The sequence below is a fragment of the Typopeltis vanoorti genome, chromosome 24, assembly GCF_054136105.1.
Source record: "Typopeltis vanoorti isolate ZY-2024b chromosome 24, IOZ_Tvanoo_1.0, whole genome shotgun sequence".
NCBI lineage: Eukaryota > Metazoa > Arthropoda > Arachnida > Uropygi > Thelyphonidae > Typopeltis > Typopeltis vanoorti.
In genome coordinates this window covers 6820485-6839823 of record NC_143572.1, presented here as the reverse complement: position 1 = coordinate 6839823, position 19339 = coordinate 6820485, and the positions used below count along the sequence as shown (strand labels likewise).

At 35.1% G+C, this 19339-nt stretch overlaps 1 protein-coding gene across 1 annotated transcript in view; it reads left to right on the top strand.

The window, feature by feature from the left end:
* Nucleotides 1-19339, top strand: part of RhoGAP1A (Rho GTPase activating protein at 1A) — a 587523-nt gene that overhangs the window by 219192 nt on the left and 348992 nt on the right. Inside the window, exon 9 of the mRNA XM_090414103.1 lies at nt 10894-11013. Coding sequence (XP_090270229.1) covers nt 10894-11013 — 120 coding nt within the window. The remainder of the gene's footprint in view (nt 1-10893; nt 11014-19339) is intronic.

Here is a 19339-nt window from a genome sequence, read left to right as displayed (position 1 = left end):
TTCACCATATATAAATCATGCGCATATTTTTTTATCAGTTTAACTTACTGTATATAAGTTTTTAACACCTGGCTTATTTATTTTTGTTTTTAAATTTTTTGTCCTTGTTTTTATACACCTTCTATATTTGTTTTTCTACATTGATTTTTATATCTGTTTATGCTTTTTTATTATTACCTTGTGATTCTTATTTCATTAAAATGAAATGATGGTCCAGCATTACCTTATTAATTGTGAAAGGGAAACTTGAAAAAGTACAAGGTGTGTTCAGGCCAAACAAAGAATGTCAGGATCAGATTTTCACTTTAAGACAAATATTTTAGGAATTGTGGGAATATAATAATTATCTGTATTTGTTTTGTAGATAGTAAAGGCATATGATGAGGTGTTAAGAGAAAAACGTTTCAAAATGCTGCAGTTATATTGCATAAATGGTACATTACATTAAGCAATGCATAGTCTGCATTTGAGATATAAGTCAGTAGTTACAATTGAAGAAGGTATAGGAAGATGGTTTGATGTTAAATCAGGTGTGAGACAAGTGCACTTTGTTTTTACTACTATTCATCATCTATATGGATCATATTATGAAAAAAATTAAATTAAAACTATTCAAATAAGTGGATATTGAATCCAACATTATTTTAAAGCCTATTAGAGAAACTACAAGAGTTTTGTGCCGAATATAGAAACTATAAAAGATTTGGGGGATCCAAGCACAAGCAAACCTTTCATGACAGGAGCAACTCATGGTAAAGGTGGAGTAAGCTCTGATCACTTTCCTTATCTGCCGGATCTGCTGAAACTTTTATAGTTTCTATATTCGGCACGAAACTCTTGTAGTTGCTCTCTTCGGCTTTGAAATAATCTTGGATTCAATATCCACTTAATTTGAATAATTTTGCATTGCCAAAGTGAAGCCTTTTGGCTCTGTATTTCAGTAATTCTTGGTGTCTTTTGTGATGTGACACCTTTTGGCAACTTGTACGGTAAGTATAACTTCTGCATCACTTCAACCTGGGTATTTACACCTGGGTCTACCTATGCACTGATGAGACCTCAACAAAGGTCGAAGCCGATCTGGGTAGTTACCCCCCCCCCCCCCCCGATAATGTATAGCATCATACATGTCTGCAAGGAGATGTGCTTTACATTATGGGAAATACTAAAGAAAGTGATCAGAGCTTACTCCACCTTTACCATGAGTTGCCCCTGTCATGAAAGGTTTGCTTACTCTTGGATCCGCCGAAACTTTTATAGTTTCTATATTCGACATGAAACTCTTGTAGTTCTATTCAGCTTTGAAATAACATTAGGTTCAATATCCACTTAATTTGAATAAATTTCCCTTTACCGAAGTGAAGCCTTTTGGCTCTGTATTTCAGTTAAATTAAAACTGCTACCAATATTGGAGATGTTAATCTCAGTTTTTTACTGTATTGCAGATGATTTTGGAATTTTTTTTTTTTCAACTTAGACTATAAATTATATATTTAATTTAATCCTTTATCCAAGTGCAAGCAAACAAAGTTTGCACCTGAAGTATCTTCAGGACTAGGGCAACTCGTAGCAAAGGTGGACAAAGCTTCACATCACTTGCCTTAGTATCCCATAATGCAAAGCACATCTCCTTGCGGACATGTATAATGCTATGCATTATGGGAAGGGTCACTACCCAGTCCAGTTTCGACCTTGATTGAGGTCTCTTCAGTGGGAGACAGACCCAGAGGTGATAAGGTTGAAGCAATGCAGAAGTCATGTTTACCCTATGCGAGTTGTCATAAGGTGTCACACCTTATTATTAAAATACTCTGGATTAGAGAAAGATGTTAGAAGTTTTTTTTCTTTTTTTTCAACTTGGTTAAACTATAAAGTATATGTTTAGTTTAATCCTTTATCCAAGTGTAAGCAAACAAAGTTTGCGCTTGAAGTATCTTCAGGACTAGGACAACTCATAGCAAAGGTGGACAAAGCTTCACATCACTTGCCTTAGTATCCCATAATGCAAAGCACATCTCCTTGCAGACATTATACATGCCCACAAGGAGATATGCTATATGTGTGCTAACCAAGTTGGGGGGGGGGAAACTTCCAACATCTTTCTCTAAATCCAGAGTAATTTAATAATAAGGTTTGACACCTTTTGGCAACTCGCATAGGTAAACATGACTTCTGCATTGCTTCAACCTTGGTATCACCTCTGGCTGACTCCCACTGAAGAGACCTCATTAAAGGTCAAAACCAGTCTGGGTAGTGACCCTTCCCATAATACATGTCTGCAAGGAGATGTGCTTTGTATTATGGGATACTAAGGCAAGTGATGTGAAGCTTTGTCCACCTTTGCTATGAGTTGTCTAGTTCTGAAGATACTTCAGTCGTAAACTTTGTTTGCTTACACTTGGATAAAGGATTAAATTAAATATATAATATATTGCAAATGATGACATACTCCTAAATAAATCCAGATTCTATATCTAAATTGAATAACTGCTGTAATAAATATGGTATGAAAAACAATGAAAACATGCATGAACTTCTATGACCTTTCAACTCCTGAATGGAAAAACCTATAGAACGGGTAAAACATTTCAGCTGTTTAGGTTCAATTTTTATTGAAGATGGCCAATTAAATATTGAAATAGACAACAGAATTAGAAAAGGTGTTGTAGGAATGTTGTATAGTAGGAAGTTAACTGAATAAATTTATATGGAATATGAGAGATAGTCAAAACACTAAAATAGCTATATACAAGACACTGTTCAAACCCATTTTAACTTATGGTTAAAATCAATTTTAACTAATTTTAAATAATAACACTGGAGACCACAGAGACGAGTTTAAAGACTGGAGACCACAGAGACGAGTTTAAAGACTGGAGACCACAGAGACGAGTTCTGAGAAAAATTAGGGTAGTGAACAGTGGTATCAGTATGAAAATCATATGAAAAATGAAAAATATTAAGAAGGAATTCGATGTTGTTAGTGTTCAGGAGTGTGTGACCAGAGCGAATCTATGGTGATGTGATTACTAAATAGAATGGGAGAGGAAAGATTAGCAAAACACGTTTTTTGCTAGGATAGAAAAAAAAAAGACCCAAAAGAAGACCAAGATTTTGGTGGGCTGATTAATTTTTAGGAAAATTGTCAATAGGAAGTTAGTTATGATATAAACTTTTCATGTAGTGCTATCATAATATCCTGTACATCCCTGAGGGTATATATTCGGAATTTGTTGATGATGATAATATAACAAACGTTCAAAAATCAGAATGTCTAGGCCACAGGTGATTATAAGTAGAGTATTATGATCCAAACTTCTTTGAAGTCCTAAATGACATTTTTGTGTATGTTATAAAAATAAATTAGTAACAGAGAGGATTGTGTGTAAAACCATTTTCCATAAAGGGAATCACTTAAGTTCATCAGCCATACTGACTGGGCTGATGTAGCAAGATTTTGCAGCTTTCTTTATATAATTTTGCAATTCCTGATTGTTCTAGTTAATGGAATCCTAAAAACTTTGTGCATTGTTAAAATTCTAACATAAGTGTTCCATTTTATTAATTTTTGTATAAACGGCTACTCTCATAATCAGTCAACATATCCACTAAGTGGAACATTTTCCTTATGCAATTTTAAGGAAACTCTGCAGATGAAGAGTTCAATCACAATGAATCCAAAAACTATTTTTTATTATTTCTTTATCTAGAAGCATGTTCAGTTTGTTAATTCTGGGATGGAGTTTCAAGTAGAATGATCTTGTAATAAATATTGTAACTGAAATGGTTTAACAAAGGAGAGAGAGAGAGCTGTGAATTTGTTCATATCTAGATTGGAATTAGCAGGTATTAGTGATTTGCTTCAGAAGAAATTGTACTGGCTACATGATAAGAATGTTGTGAAAATATTTATCGATGTTATAAATAAAATCTGTTGTTAGAACTTTTTTTAGAAATTCACCAGACCTTTAGACAGTACAGAGACATTAAAGGCTGACTAACAGCGGTTTTCTTCCTATCAAGAGTAGACTGATGGAAATGATTTTTATTTATTTATTTATTTATTATTAGTTTGTTTTCCCCACTAAGAAGTTTAATTAATGAATATGAATGGTCTTTATTAGTGATGAAAATTCTGTGTTGATTCTAAGGGGATGCTGTAAACACTGTAAAACTTTTAGGGTAGTGTCAGAGAGCAAAGTGTCATGATGCTATCCATCAAATCAATAAATATTACTAATTTTTTTCTTTCTGAAACAGGGAAAATGCCCACTATACCAGTAGCCAAATGTTGCAGGTGTCTTTTCCTTATGTAGTTCTTGTAGTTCCAGTCTGCATTAATAGATATAGATATCTGTGAAGCACACATTCACAGCCAAAACCTGAACAAAAACAATTGCCTTAAACTTTCTCTATTTTGGAAGTTTTACTGACTCACATTCACCATTCGTGTGTTCTTTAATTTGTAATTATTATTAGTTTTTGTTTATATTTAAAAATAATTTATTAACTAAATTATAAGCAAACTTATAATAATTGCTTGAAATAGTATCTTTCCTCTGAAGGAATTTTTAATGTGACAGTTGGTATAACATTTCTTATATGAGCTGTTAGACCTATCCAAAAAATATCTAGAGGCTACTCATTCCCAAGTTTTATTTTATATTTATTTTTAGATACTTATTATTATTATTATTATTATATGACACCTCTAGGAAGTCCAAAGACTCATCGAGGGAGGGCACCTATCTACAACTCTCTGTCTCTACCACTCATTCCATTAATGACAGCAAATCGCAACTACCATCATCATCATCATCTCACAAATGCCATTTACTGCCCACCACCACTCCTAGTATTTTATTTTCACAGACAATCGCAAACATCCATGCCCACGGTAGGATTCGAACAAATAGCCTTTTGGCTGGAGAGTGGATACGGTAACCACTCAGCCAACCACTGATGTTACTTCAACAGTCACAGAATTATTTTGGCAGCCTCTATGATTTTCATTCATATTATGTTTATCTGTCTCCTAAATACAACATAATCATTAGAATCAAATAGGACTTAATCTAATAAGACAGGCAAGTCTCAAGTGAATAAAAGCAGTATAGAAAATAGTTTCTTTCCTAAGAATATACATAGCTCATAAGTACAGTAGCAAACAAATTAATCCGATCACCCACATTTTAAAGAAAAATTTTAATTTCCCAAGAAAATAAGTACAAAAATTAAACCCCAACTTTACCTAATAATTTATATGTGCTCCTTTGTTACTAATTTGCATTCATTCGCTTAGGCATGGACTCTACCAATATAGAACACATTTTTTATTTCTGCATCTTGAAACTGTACTTTTATAATGGACTGTATTAAGTTATCCTTTGTATCACAATTTAATATTCCAATGCTCTCTTTCCACTATGGCCTACAAATTTTCTGTTGGGTTAATGTCAGGAGAGTTACCTAGCCAATGAAGCAATTGGATCTTGTGATTTTTGAGGAACTGATTCACTTTTTTTTGAAGCATGGCATGGGGTAAGATCCTGTTGGAAGATGAGTTCTTGGTCTTTCTGGATCTGTGGGACCACTCTTTTCTCCAATATTTTTATGTATTGTGTTCTTTTCATCATATTGTCAATAGGCACAAGTGATCCAGGACCATCATGTGTAAAACAAATTCAGGACATCTTTTTAGCTGGCTGTTTTAGGAGCTTGTTGAAGGTGGGCAGGAGTAGTCTTCTCAGTTGCTGATTTGCAAACATACAGTACTTGAATAATAAATTTAGTTTAATCCTTTATCCAAGTGTAAGCAAACAAAGTTTGCACCTGAAAGTATCTTCAGGACTGGGGTAAGGTGGTACAACACCGGGAAACTTGTTGCAAAGGTGGAGCTAGCTTACATCACTCCTATCTCAGTATCTCCTATAATGCAAAACACATCTCCTTGTGGATATGTATAATGTTATGCATTAAGGGAAGGGCCACTACCCAGACTAGTTTCGACCTTTATGTGTCTCTTCAGTGGGAGCCAGGCCCAGATGTGGAGATACCAGGCAGAAGCAATAGCAAGGTCATCTCTACCTATAAGAGTCATCTCTATCTAAACTTTCAACATACAGTACTTGCTCTCCTTGGAGACAAAGAAATGGTTCTCATCTGAGAATATGACTTCTCAACAGTCCATTCTTTGTACACTTTTGCCCACTGGAGCCTCTTTTTCTACATAGCATTTGTCAACAATTGTTTCTTTTTTGGTCTGTGGGCAGTCCTCCCTGCTTCTAGCAATCTTTGATGAACTGTTATGTCAGAAACATTAATCCCACTAGCTGCTAAGTCCCTATTTAGGTCTATAGCAAACAATCTTAGATTAATTTGCTTTTCCTAACTAGTAAATGATCTTAAGTAAGTGTAGTTTTCCTTTTTCATCCACCTTTTCCTTTCCTGCCAGGAGAAAAGGTACCCATATATCTCAATCTCTTTAAAATTGCATTAACAGTACCCAAACCAACACCACACTCATTGTCAATTTGTCTTTGAGTCATGGATGTGTGCTGAGAAAAAGTACATATTGGGGGGGGGTGGGGGGGGGGGGGGGTGGGGGGGGGGGGGGGTGGGGGGGGGGGGGGGTGGGGGGGGGGGGGGGTGGGGGGGGGGGGGGGTGGGGGGGGGGGGGGGTGGGGGGGGGGGGGGGTGGGGGGGGGGGGGGGTGGGGGGGGGGGGGGGTGGGGGGGGGGGGGGGTGGGGGGGGGGGGGGGTGGGGGGGGGGGGGGGTGGGGGGGGGGGGGGGTGGGGGGGGGGGGGGGTGGGGGGGGGGGGGGGTGGGGGGGGGGGGGGGTGGGGGGGGGGGGGGGTGGGGGGGGGGGGGGGTGGGGGGGGGGGGGGGTGGGGGGGGGGGGGGGTGGGGGGGGGGGGGGGTGGGGGGGGGGGGGGGTGGGGGGGGGGGGGGGTGGGGGGGGGGGGGGGTGGGGGGGGGGGGGGGTGGGGGGGGGGGGGGGTGGGGGGGGGGGGGGGTGGGGGGGGGGGGGGGTGGGGGGGGGGGGGGGTGGGGGGGGGGGGGGGTGGGGGGGGGACTGACTTTGTTGTGAGCTCTTCATCTGTAAATGAATTCAAGAAGAGATATGACAGATATTGTTTTGCTAGCTTGGGTCTCCCGCGATGAGTCTACTGACTCCATGGAGATACCCGTAATAATAATAATAATAATAATAATAATAATAATAATTTTTCATGTATAACATGAGCAATATAGAAGATTTCTTTATATGAATATGTGCTTTATGTGAAGCACATATTCATATCCCAAATCTGAACAAAAACGATTGCCTAAAACCTTTTCAATTTTTGAGAAGTTATACTGACTAATACTTACCATTTATGTGTTCTTTAACTGTAATTAATTTTTTTTAAATATCTTTTAATGCAGATGGAGCTATTTTCCTGCAGCTGATAGTGCACATAATATATGCTTTCAATTGAATTGTTGTTCTCTTTTGTGTGTTTTCCTATAATTGTATTGACAATGGCTATGAAACTTAGCCGAAAATTTTACAAATAAAGACATTTAAATTAAATGTGATTCCGGTTAAACAGTAATAACTTGCAGATGCATGGTTTGGGAAGCTTTGGTGTTTACAATGGGATGATATATAAGTAAATTAATAGGCAAACTTGATGGTACATGCCAGAATTAAGTTTCTACAAATCTTGATTTTTTAGACCTTGAAATAATTATGCAAAATTATTTATCATATGACATCCTTGTGAAATGGAATGTAGACCACTTTGTATCTATAAAATATTGTCTGTGTTCCTTTTTTCTTCTTCTTTCTTCTCAGAGGAAAAGTTTATGGATTTTTCGCTTAAGTTAGTTGCTGTTGCCATCCCAAAACAGGAAGGGATCCAACACAAGCAAATAATTAACAACCCATTGCTCTGACTAGTTGTCTTTATAAGACATCGAAGAAACTGAATTATTTTAAAAATCGAGACATAAGAAGAAGAATTCGTCATAAAATATTATTACCGGAAAATCACTTACATTTAATTTAAATGCTTTTATTTGTAAAATTTTCGGCTAAGTTTCATAGCCATTGTCAACACAATTATAGGAAAACACAAAAAAGAGAACAATAATTCAATTGAAAGCACATGATATTATGTGCACTATCAGCTGTAGGAGAATAGCTCCATCTGCATTAATAGATATAGATATCTGTGAAGCACATATTCATATCCCAAATCTGAACAAAAACGATTGCTTAAAACTTTTTCAATTTTGAGAAGTTATACTGACTAATACTTACCATTTATGTGTTCCTTAATTGTAATTAATTTTTTTGTTTATATTTAAAAATAATTTACTAAATTATTTTATTGTAATTTTTTTAATATCTTTTAATGCAGATGGAGCTATTTTCTTGTAGCTGATAGTGCACATAATATCAAATTGTTGTTCTCTTTTGTGTGTTTTCCTATAATTGTATTGACAACGGCTATGAAACAGCTGAAAATTTTACAAATAAAGACATTTAAATTAAATGTAAGTGATTCCGGTAATAATATTTTATGATGATATGAGGAAAATAGTTAATGCCACACTTGTCTGGTATTTAGAAAGCAATAATCTTCTCAATATTCAATGTGGCTTTTGTAGACATCATTCAATGCTAGATGGATAAAGCTTGTAAGATAAACAGCTTGGATATATGGCATATTAAAAATCCTCTACGACCTAGGTCTCAAAAGTCACCTCTATTTATTAACAACTTTCCAACTGAGTTTACCAAGTCTGAGTGGGAAGCACACTATCTCAACCTTATAATCAAGGTGTTCCCCAAAACTTTTTAATTGTCACACTCTTTGCTGTTCCTCCACTCTATATGTTGATGACTTCATAGTTCACTGTCACTCTTGTAACATAAGGGTAATTGAAAGACAACTTCAGCAAGCAGTTTATCATGTCTCTCTCCATTGGCTCTTAGTAATGGTTTCATGTTTTCAGCAGAACAAAGTGTCTGTTGTACTCAAAGTGTATATATCTATACTTCTGCAAAAAATGCACTTTTTACCTAGATCTTGAGTTAAGAATGAGACAAACTGTTATTCTAGTGGCAACAGAAGCCAAGTTCTTGGGACTCATCTTTGGCAGAAGACTTACATTCCTTGTACACATTGGTCAACTAAGAGAAAAGTGCAAGAAAGCATTAAATCTCCTTTGCACTCTATCCTGTACTGAATGGGGATGCAGATCAATCTTCATTGCTTCATCCTTATCATGCACTTATACGTTTTAACTGTATTATTCGTCTCAAGTCTATGGGTCTATAAAGTAGAGTAGTTAGGGTTTGAAATTTAATAAAAATTGGCTTTTCTCTTCTCACTGAATGCATTACCACATCTATGGGAAATAGCTCCAAATTTCTTTCACTGAACAATCACTAAATTATCTGAAAATGTTTTTCATATATATTTTAAAACTATTTCTCTATGTGGATCAGTTGATAACCTATCCATTGTTATAATAAGCAAAGTATGCAAAGCCTGAACAGAAGATGAATGAAAAGGCTCATCGTTTTCACAATTGTATATTTCATGCCCAGAAGAAAATTATTCAGAAGGAGAGAACTTGGAAAAAAGTTCTAGCAGATTTTCCTCTATAACAAACTGTTCCTGGTTCCTACAAGTTTACTATATGCAGAGTCATTTTATGGCATATATATATATATGTTAAAAATACCAAGCAATTTTAAACCTGGTTTTAATCCATTTCCCAAGTAAGCAAACAGACAAACAAGTCAAGTTTGCACCTGCAAGTGATGCAAGTCTAGCTGATCCTACAGGTAGTGCAAGACCAAGGCAACTCGTGGTAAAGGTGGCATAAGCTCTGATCACTAATCTTAATATTTACCCTTAATGCCAAAACACATCTCCAAGAAGGGGATGTATGATATTTTGTATTAAAGGCAAGGGGCCACTACCCAGACCGGTTGAAACCGGTCTGGGTAGTGGCCCTTGCCTGGCTCCCACTGATGAGACCTCAATAAAGGTCGAAACCGGTCTGGGTAGTGGCCCCTTGCCTTTAATACAAAACATCATACATTCCCTTCTTGGAGATGTGTTTTGGCATTAAGGGTAAATATTAAGATTAGTGATCAGAGCTTATGCCACCTTTACCACGAGTTGCCTTGGTCTTGCACTGCCTGTAGGATCAGCTAGACTTGCATCACTTGCAGGCACAGACTTGACTTGTTTGTCTGTTTGCTTACTTGGGAAATGGAGTAAAACCAGGTTTAAAATTGCTTGGTATTTTTAACTTTTATTTACCCAAGGTAAAATACTTTCCATATATATATATATATATATATATGTGTGTGTGTGTGAGTGTGTGTGTAGAAAATTTTTTACCTTGGTTTTAATCCTTTTCCCAAGTTTTGCAAACAAACTTTTGCGCGTGAAATGTATTCACGTCTGAGCCTCTATATACAAGTAGATCAGACGTGAATATATTTCATGTGCAAAACTTTGTTTTGCTTACTTGAGAAAAGGATTAAAACCAAGTATAAAATTTCTTGGTGTCTTTAACATATATAGTTTTAATACAGTTTGTCTTTCTAACATAGGAGAAATTTTATTATTTCTTTTTGTCTTTTCAGGACTTACTCAGATCTCAGATATACACCTGAGTGTCATCCTGATCATAAAGTTTGGAAAGAAGTTAAAAATAACAGTTTTTTGAATTATTTAATATATATATATATATATATATATATATATATATATATATATATATATATATATGTATGTATGTATGTGAAAAAATTAGTTTTAATACAGTTTCTCTTTCCGACATAGGAAAAACTTTGTTATTATTTCTGTTTCTCTTTTCAGGACTTACTCAGATATACACCTGAGTGTCATTCTGATCATAAAGTTTTGAAAACAGCTTTAAAAATGACACAATGTTTTTTGAATGATTTAAATATGTCAGCTACTGAAAACATGTTTCCAGTAAGTAATTTATTCTGCTTAATTTTTATGAAGTATATGTAGAAAGAAAGAAACAATGTATTTTGCAGCTTTTGAAATATAATTGGTTCTTCATAATTAAGAAGTAAATGCTTAACTTAATCTGCACCTGAATTAGATTTCAATATTAAAAAAAAATTCATTGTATGGCCCAGTTTAAAGAGTACATTTTAAATTATATTTATATTTATACAGTTGACTCTAACTGTAGTAAGGATCACATGATATAATTTGCTATAGTGAATTTTCTTTACATTAGCACTAGGACTTTGGTTCACACTTTCTGGTAGTAAGTTTGAACAGTCCTTGGATATCTTGATTTTTTCAAATTCTTTGCTGTTCTGCTGTATATTTACTATGAAGAGAAAATCCTGTAACCTGACATTGTATATTGAAATTACTCCTACATGCACTTACAAAACACCACTGTATAATCAAAGTAATTTATCCCATATTTAATTGCTAATCAATACATTTACTTTGTTTTGCTTATGCATGTGGGGTGTGGTGGTATTGTGTTGTGTGTGGAGGAGATTTTTTCACTGTATACAGTTTCATTGCACAGCACATAAATTGTATTCATCTTAAAGCATAAAAATTAATTCTTCTATGTTTTATATATATATATATATATATATATATATATATATATATATATAAAACTGCATCTAATAGTCTCCAGCAAATTTGACACTACATTCAGATTGGGCTACACCAAGCCCACACAAATTATGTGATAATACTTTATAATTTGATGAATTTATCTCTTCATGTAGTCTTAAGAAGTTAATGATATATATGAAAAACAGTTTATTACTGATTAGTTATATTTTTAGGGGTGCTTAAGGGTAAAAGTTGTATAACTGAGAGGAGACCTCCACATAGCCTTTAAAGAAATGCAGAGAACCTCCCAGTGCTTCTGACCTAATGTCCAATCCTCACCTTCTATGGTGAACCCTGTTAGGTATCTACCTGGATACTGAATGAAAGAGGATGGGCTGGCAATTTGGGATTTAGCCGACCAAATTATATTCCTATTGGTTTAAACCAAAATATAAAATGATGGTACAACACGACAGAATTTCATGTTCTGGGCGTCGCCCGGTTAACCAGGTTAACCAGGGCAAAGAGCAAAAAGTCAGCTACTGGAACAAATCCTGAAACACACTCAAACTCACCAGAGTTCAAGATTGGTATTCTTCAGCTAGCTTTATTTCTTTGCCTGAATGGCAAAGAAATGGAGCTAGCTGAAAAATTGGATAAGTACTAGATCGACATAATAGGGGTGACTGAAAACAAAAAAGGTGAAAACTGGTGAGATCTTTCTGAGCAATAAATATAAAATGTTATATTCAGGCAATGACACTCAAGGAAAAGAAGGGGTATCCATAGTATTCAACACAAAATACGAGGCTAATCTTCTTGACACAGGAAGTTAAAGAGGCAATGAAGGAAAAGAAGAAAGCATATCAAAAGTTCCTGGCAAGTCAGCCAGCTTGTGCTATTAGAGACAAAAGTAAGAAAGCTAAACACTGTGTAAAACTAGGTAAACAAAAGTCATTGGAAGACTTTGGTAAGAACATAGAAAATAAATATCAAGAAGGTTGCAAGATATTTTGGAGATTGTTGAAGGAGCTCAGAAATGGAAGAAAAAGTGCTGTAAAAGGGATGATAAAGTTGACATGAAAATGAGAGTAAAAGATATCCTTGAAGTATGGAGAAATTACTTAGAAAAATTGCTAAATGAAACAATCAGTGAAAACACAGTGATAAACACTCAACAGGCATACAGTCAGGAATACATATCCATACTTAAAGTAGAAAAAGCCATCAAAAGTCTGAAGTGTGGAAAGGCTGCAGGACTAGATGATATTCTACCAGAAATGCTCAAGTATGGAGGTATAAAAGTCTTACAGTGGCTGCACTGCATAGTTCAGAAGACATGGACAGAGGGACAAATTCCGGTTGATTGGAATAGAACTCTCATAGTACCCATATATATAAAAAGGGAAATAAAACTGAATCTGAGAATTACAGAGGTATTTCTCTACTGAGTGTTCCTGGTAAGATTTATGCAAGTATACTTGAGAAACAGTTGAGAAGGATTGTGGAAGAGAACTTGGTGAAGAACAAGCTGGATTCATGCCAATTTGAGGCTATCAGGATCAGATCTTCACTTTATGACAAACAGTTGAGAAAGCATGGGAATATAACAAAGATCTGTATTTAAGTTTTGTAGATCTGTAAAAGGCATATGACAAGATGCCAAGAGAGAAGTTATTCAGAATGCCACAGTTATATGGTGTCAATGAGGCATTATATCAAGCAATACTTAGTCTTTATTTGAGTTGTAAGTCAGCAGTTAGAATTGAAGGAAGTACAGGAAGATGGTTTAATGTTAAATCTGGTGTCAGAAAAGGATGCATGTTATCCATCTATTATTCATTATCTGTATAGATCACATTATGAAGGAAAGTGGTATTAAACCTGATATCAAAATTAGAGATGTTAATCTCAGCTCTTTGCTTTATGCAAATGATGTTATACTTTTAAGTAAATCCAGTACAAGTCTGCAAGAATCTCTGACTAAATTGTATAACTTTGTAATAAATTTGGTATGAAAATCAGCAATAACATGACAAAGACAATGATAATAGACAAAAGCATTAAAAATATCAACTGCATTGTGAATGGAGAACCTATAGAACATTTCAGCTACTTAGGCACAATTTTTAGTGAAGATGGTAAATTAAATATGGAAATAGACAACAGAATCAACAAATCTGGTATGGTAGGAAGTCAACTGAATAAATTTTTATGAAATAAGAGAAAAATTAGTCAAAAACACTAAATTAGCTGTATACAAGAAATTGTTCAAAACAATTTAAACATGGATCTGAGACTCGATCAGAAGTAAAACACTTGACCATAGACTAGAGACTGCAGATATGAGAGTCCTGAGAAAGATTAGGGGCATGAACAGATGTTATCAATGGCAATATCATATTAAAAACGAGGATATTAGGAAAGAACTTGTTATGTTAGTATGCAGGAATGTGTTAGCAGTGCTAAACAGAATGGGAGAGGAAATATTAGCAAAACAAGTGTTCTCTGCCAGGTTGGCAGGAAAAAGACCCAGAGAACGACTGAGATATAAGTGGATTGATACGGTAAAAAGCGCCTTAGAAGATAGAAATATAAGATCTGATAATATTGTAGTCTTGACAGGTAACATACTGATTTGGAGGAAAATTATTATTGTTATTTTTATTATATTATTATTATTGTTACTTGACACCTCTAGGGAGTCCAAAGACTCATCGAGGGAGGGCATCTACTCTACCACTCTATCTCCACCACCCACAAACTACACCAATGCCATCTATCACCCACGACTAGTATTTTCACAGACAATCACAAACATCCAAGCCTATAGCGGGATTCGAACCCGGAGCCTTTTGGTTTAAGAGAGCGAATACGCTAACCACTCGGCCAACCATGCCGGCAAAAATTGTAGAGAGGAAGTTAGTAATGATGTAAATTTTTCATGTAGTATTATCATATCCTGTAAACCCTTTGAGGGTGCATGTCAGGAATTTGAAGATGATGATGATAGTTATATTTTGCAAAACAAGCGGTTATTCCCCCCCCCACCCCCCCAAAAAAAATCCCTCATAAAGTTGCACATTCATAACTAGAGTCTATGGGATAACACATCATTTGTTCCCAACCAGAGTTATTTATTGCAACATCCATAATACCACACTTCTAAATTATTGGATGCAGCCTTATATACCAGTAGGCATGAAAAAATTTGATGATGATGATGAAATTATTGGATATTTATTTGACTGTAACAAATCAGTTTATGCCTATTCTTTCCCTCAGATGTACCAATCTTATGGAAAAGGATTCATATCTGATTAATGTAGCTTGAAATATAATTACCTACGCCTTGAGAAATTTAAAAATGCAGGAATCATAGAATTTCTCTTAATTTTCAGTGAAATATATAACTATAAAGCAAAACGTTCTTTTACTAACATAATTTTGGGTTCTCCAGGGAAAGTACATGTAATTCGTTGCATGTCTGACAGTTAGCAGACTGGAACTATGAGACAATCTATCACGTCCTATCTCCCATGGGCAAGTACTGAAAGATTTTTTTTAGATTGGTGAATAATTGAAATGGATTACAAGTAGTAGTTATGAGTGCCCTGACAGTTAATGAGTTTTAAGGAGTGGTATGATATATTTTATGTATAAACGTTAACTTGATCTCCTGCAGTGAGTCTTTGTACTTTGTGGAGTTACCCATGTAATAATAATAATTTAAAAGAACCAAGAAATGACATTATTAGAAGACAGCTTGTGGCATTTCTATGGCTTATATAAAAACTACAAGGAAAGGATGGCAGCAGTGCATGGTAAATTGTGAAAAGATGTTTGATAGTCAGAAGGATAAATTAGATTGGGTATTAAATGGTTGAATACCATCATTAAATACCTACCTACCATATTGCGTTACAGTCCATTGTGAGCCTTAGACTCCTGTACAACTTGCTTCCACAATCTTCTATGCTTGTCTAATATTTTCCAGCCTTTCACTTTTATAATGGTCAAATCTTGGATTACGTTATCAATCCATCTTAATATCCATCTTATTTTTCTGCTTATTTCATAATCCAGTCTTATCCTTTTTTCCATTCCAGGTTGATTTCCATTGAGTACTATTCCGAGGTTTCGTTTGTATCGGTTTCATAGCATAAAATTTTTTTATGTGATTGGGTTGCTGTTTGATTTATGCTCAAGACACGGACTAGTTATTACTAGCACAATGTTCCAACTTAAAAGTATACATAAATTCGCATGGAGAGAAGACCGTTGATAATGATGTTTTCTCACTGGTTTAGGACACTAGAGTGTACAGGAGATTTGAAATTGGAAATGATCACCATTTAGTCTTGAGGAAGATAAAAATTTAATTTCATATCGAAAAAAATAACAGGTAAGAAAGTTTTAAAGAGAACAAAAGTTCACGTCTCTCAGATGTGAACTGTAAACTAAAATACACAAAGATTATTCAAGAAAAAATGGAAGAGTTTGAAAACAGGAACCAAACACTGGAGGTTCATTTGCAAGCCCTGAAGAAAACATTGATTGATTCAGCCAGAGAGGTAATGTGGTGAGGTTGTCTGCAAGGATGGAAAAATCAGAACTCTATGGTGTGGACACAGGAAATTAAAGAGGTGGTGAAGGAAAAAAAGAAAGAATGTCGAAAGTTCCTGGCAAATAAGTCAGCTTGTGCACTTAGAGAATATAGAGACAAATGTAAGAAAGCTAAACACTGTGTGAAACTAGCTAAACAAAAGTCTTCAGAAGACTGGCAAGACTATAGAAAATAAATATCAGGAATGTGGCAAAATATTCTGGAGGCTATTGAAAAAGCTCAGAAATGGAGGAAAGAGTGCTGTAAAAGGAATTGGAGATGATAAAGGTGACATGACTGGAGAAAAAAGATATCCTTGATGTATGCAGCAATAACTTTGAACAACTGCTAAATGAAACAAGCAGTGACAGCACAGCAGTAAAAAAAAATACTCAACAGGCATGCAATCAGGGATAAATATCCATACTAGAAGAAGAAAAATCCATCAAAAGCTTGAAATGTGGAAAGGCAGTGGGGAGTAAATGATACTCAACCAGAAATGCCCAAGTATGGAGGTATAAAAGTTTTACAGTGGCTGTACTGCATACTTTAGAATGCCTGGACAGAGGGACGAATTCCAGATGATTGTAGTAGAGCTTTCATAGTACCGCTTATATAAAAAAGGGAAATAAAACTGAATATGAGAATTATAAGAGGTATTTCCTTACTGAGTGTGTTCCTGGTAAGATTTATTGCAAGTATTCTTGAGAAACAGTTAAGAAAACTTGTGGAAGAGAAGCTTGGAGAAGCACAAGCTGGGTTCAGGCCAAAGAGAGGCTGTCAAGATCAGATTTTCACTTTACAACAAATAGTTAGAAATCATGGGAATATAACAAAGATCTGTATTTAAACTTTGTAGACTTGCAAAAGGCACATGACATGGTGCCAAAAGAAAAGCTATTCAAAACACTACAGTGATGTGGTGTCAATGGGGCATTATATCAAGCAACTCTTTATTTGAGTTGTAAGTCAGCAGTTAGAGTTAGGATTGAACGAAGTACAGGAAGATGGTTTGATATTAAATCTGGTGTCAGACAAAGATGTACATTATCCCCTCTGTTATTCATTATCTATATGGACCACATTATGAAGGAAAGCGGTATTAAACCTGTTATCAAAATTGGAGATGTTAATCTTAGCTCTTTACTTTTGCATATGATGTTATACTTTTAAGTAAATCCAGTACAAGTCTGTAAGATTCTCTGACTAAATTGAATAACTTTGTAATAAATTTGGTATGAAAATCAGCAATAACATGACAAAGATAAAGAAAATCAGCAAAAGCATTGAAAATATCTACCGCACAGTGAATGGAGAACCTGTTGAACAAGTAAAACATTTCAGCTACTTAGGCATAATTTTTAGTGAAGATTAAATATGGAAATAGACAACAGAATCAACAAAGCTAGTATGGTATAAATTTATATGGAATAAGAAAGAAATTAGTCAAAACACTAAATTAGCTGTATACAAGACAGTGTTCAAACCAATTTTAACTTATGGATCTGAGAGCTGGGTTAGAAATAAAACACTGGACAAAGACTAGAGACCACAGATATGAGTCCTGAGAAAGATTATGGGCATGAACAGATGGCGGTCAATGGCAATATCATATTAAAAATGAGGATATTAGGAAAGAACTTGTTGTTAGCATCCAGGAATGTGATAGCAGTGCTAATCTGAGGTGGTAAAGTCACTTAAACAGAATGGGAGAGGAAAGATTAGCAAAACAAGTGTTCTCTGCCAGGTTGGCAGGAAAAAGACCAATAGGAAGACCAAGATATAGGTGGATTGATACAGTAAAAAGTGTCTTAGAAGACAGAAAGATAAGATCTGATAATGTTGACTCTCTGTCAGATAACAGATTGATTTGGAGGAAAATTGTTGATAGTAAGTTAGTAATGTTGTAAGTTCTTCATGTAGTACTATATATATCATAATATCCTGTACACCCCTCAAGGGTAGATGTCAAGAATTTGATTTTCTTGCAAAGTGTTGTTTAAAAGTGTTTGGTAACAAAATCCAACATTACTGAAGATATGGATAGTATGTAAGTAGTCATTGAGGGGTAATAATTATTTTGTTGTATTTTAGAACAAATTTTCAGTAAGTATACATATTGCTTCATCGTGTTCATAGTGATTTTTATCTAGACAACAAATTTCGTTCTACCTAATCTTTTCACAACACAGACTGAAATAAAAACTGACAAATTTTAATATAAATCTTAACTAAGAAATTTCAATTAAATTTTATCCAGCCATAGCAGAATTACTAATATCATTTCGAAACTTCTTTATGAAAATGTTATAATAAAAGTGATCCAGTTTGAACTACTAGGGTGGGGGGGATCTCAAAAGTACTGATAAACACCTAGAACAAAAATGATATTAACAAAACTGATATAACCACAAGAAAGAACATATTTCCCATGTTTCATCAAGTTGTAATAATTTATTCTTTTTCTTTTAGTATATATAAGAAGACATAAAATTAATTAATTTTTTGTTCAGAAGAACAAAAAATTAATGTTTATCAGAACTTTCCAGATGCTCTTAAAACTGAGCTGTGCAGACAACTTCTTTGAATTCCACTAAGAAAGAATGCTATTGTAATATATACTTTTGACATGTTACCCCTTTTTAGCCCCAAATATAGTTTAACTGGAACAGTTCAACAATTTTCTGTAAAATTTCAAATACCAAATCTGAGTTAAAATTTATCCCATATAATTGGTGTGTGTGTGTCTGTGTGCATTCATTCATGCATGTGGAAGTCACATACTACTACTAATAGTAGTAATAATGGACCCGCCATAATTTGATCAGTATAAACAAAGCCCTTTAGTTGAAAGACTTGGGTTAAAATCCCGTCTATGATATGAATAATTATTATCAGTATTCTTCATCTGAAGTTGAGTTAGCAAGCCTTATACAAAGATGGCAGGGTTCCCCCTGAAACCATTCCCATGAACACACATTTACAGACAAGAAACACTTATCAGACAAAAAAGAGAATAAGAAATCATGTTGTTCTATATAATTATTCCCTAGTAATTGGCATTGCTATCCCACCAACCATTAGGTTGATGAGAACGAG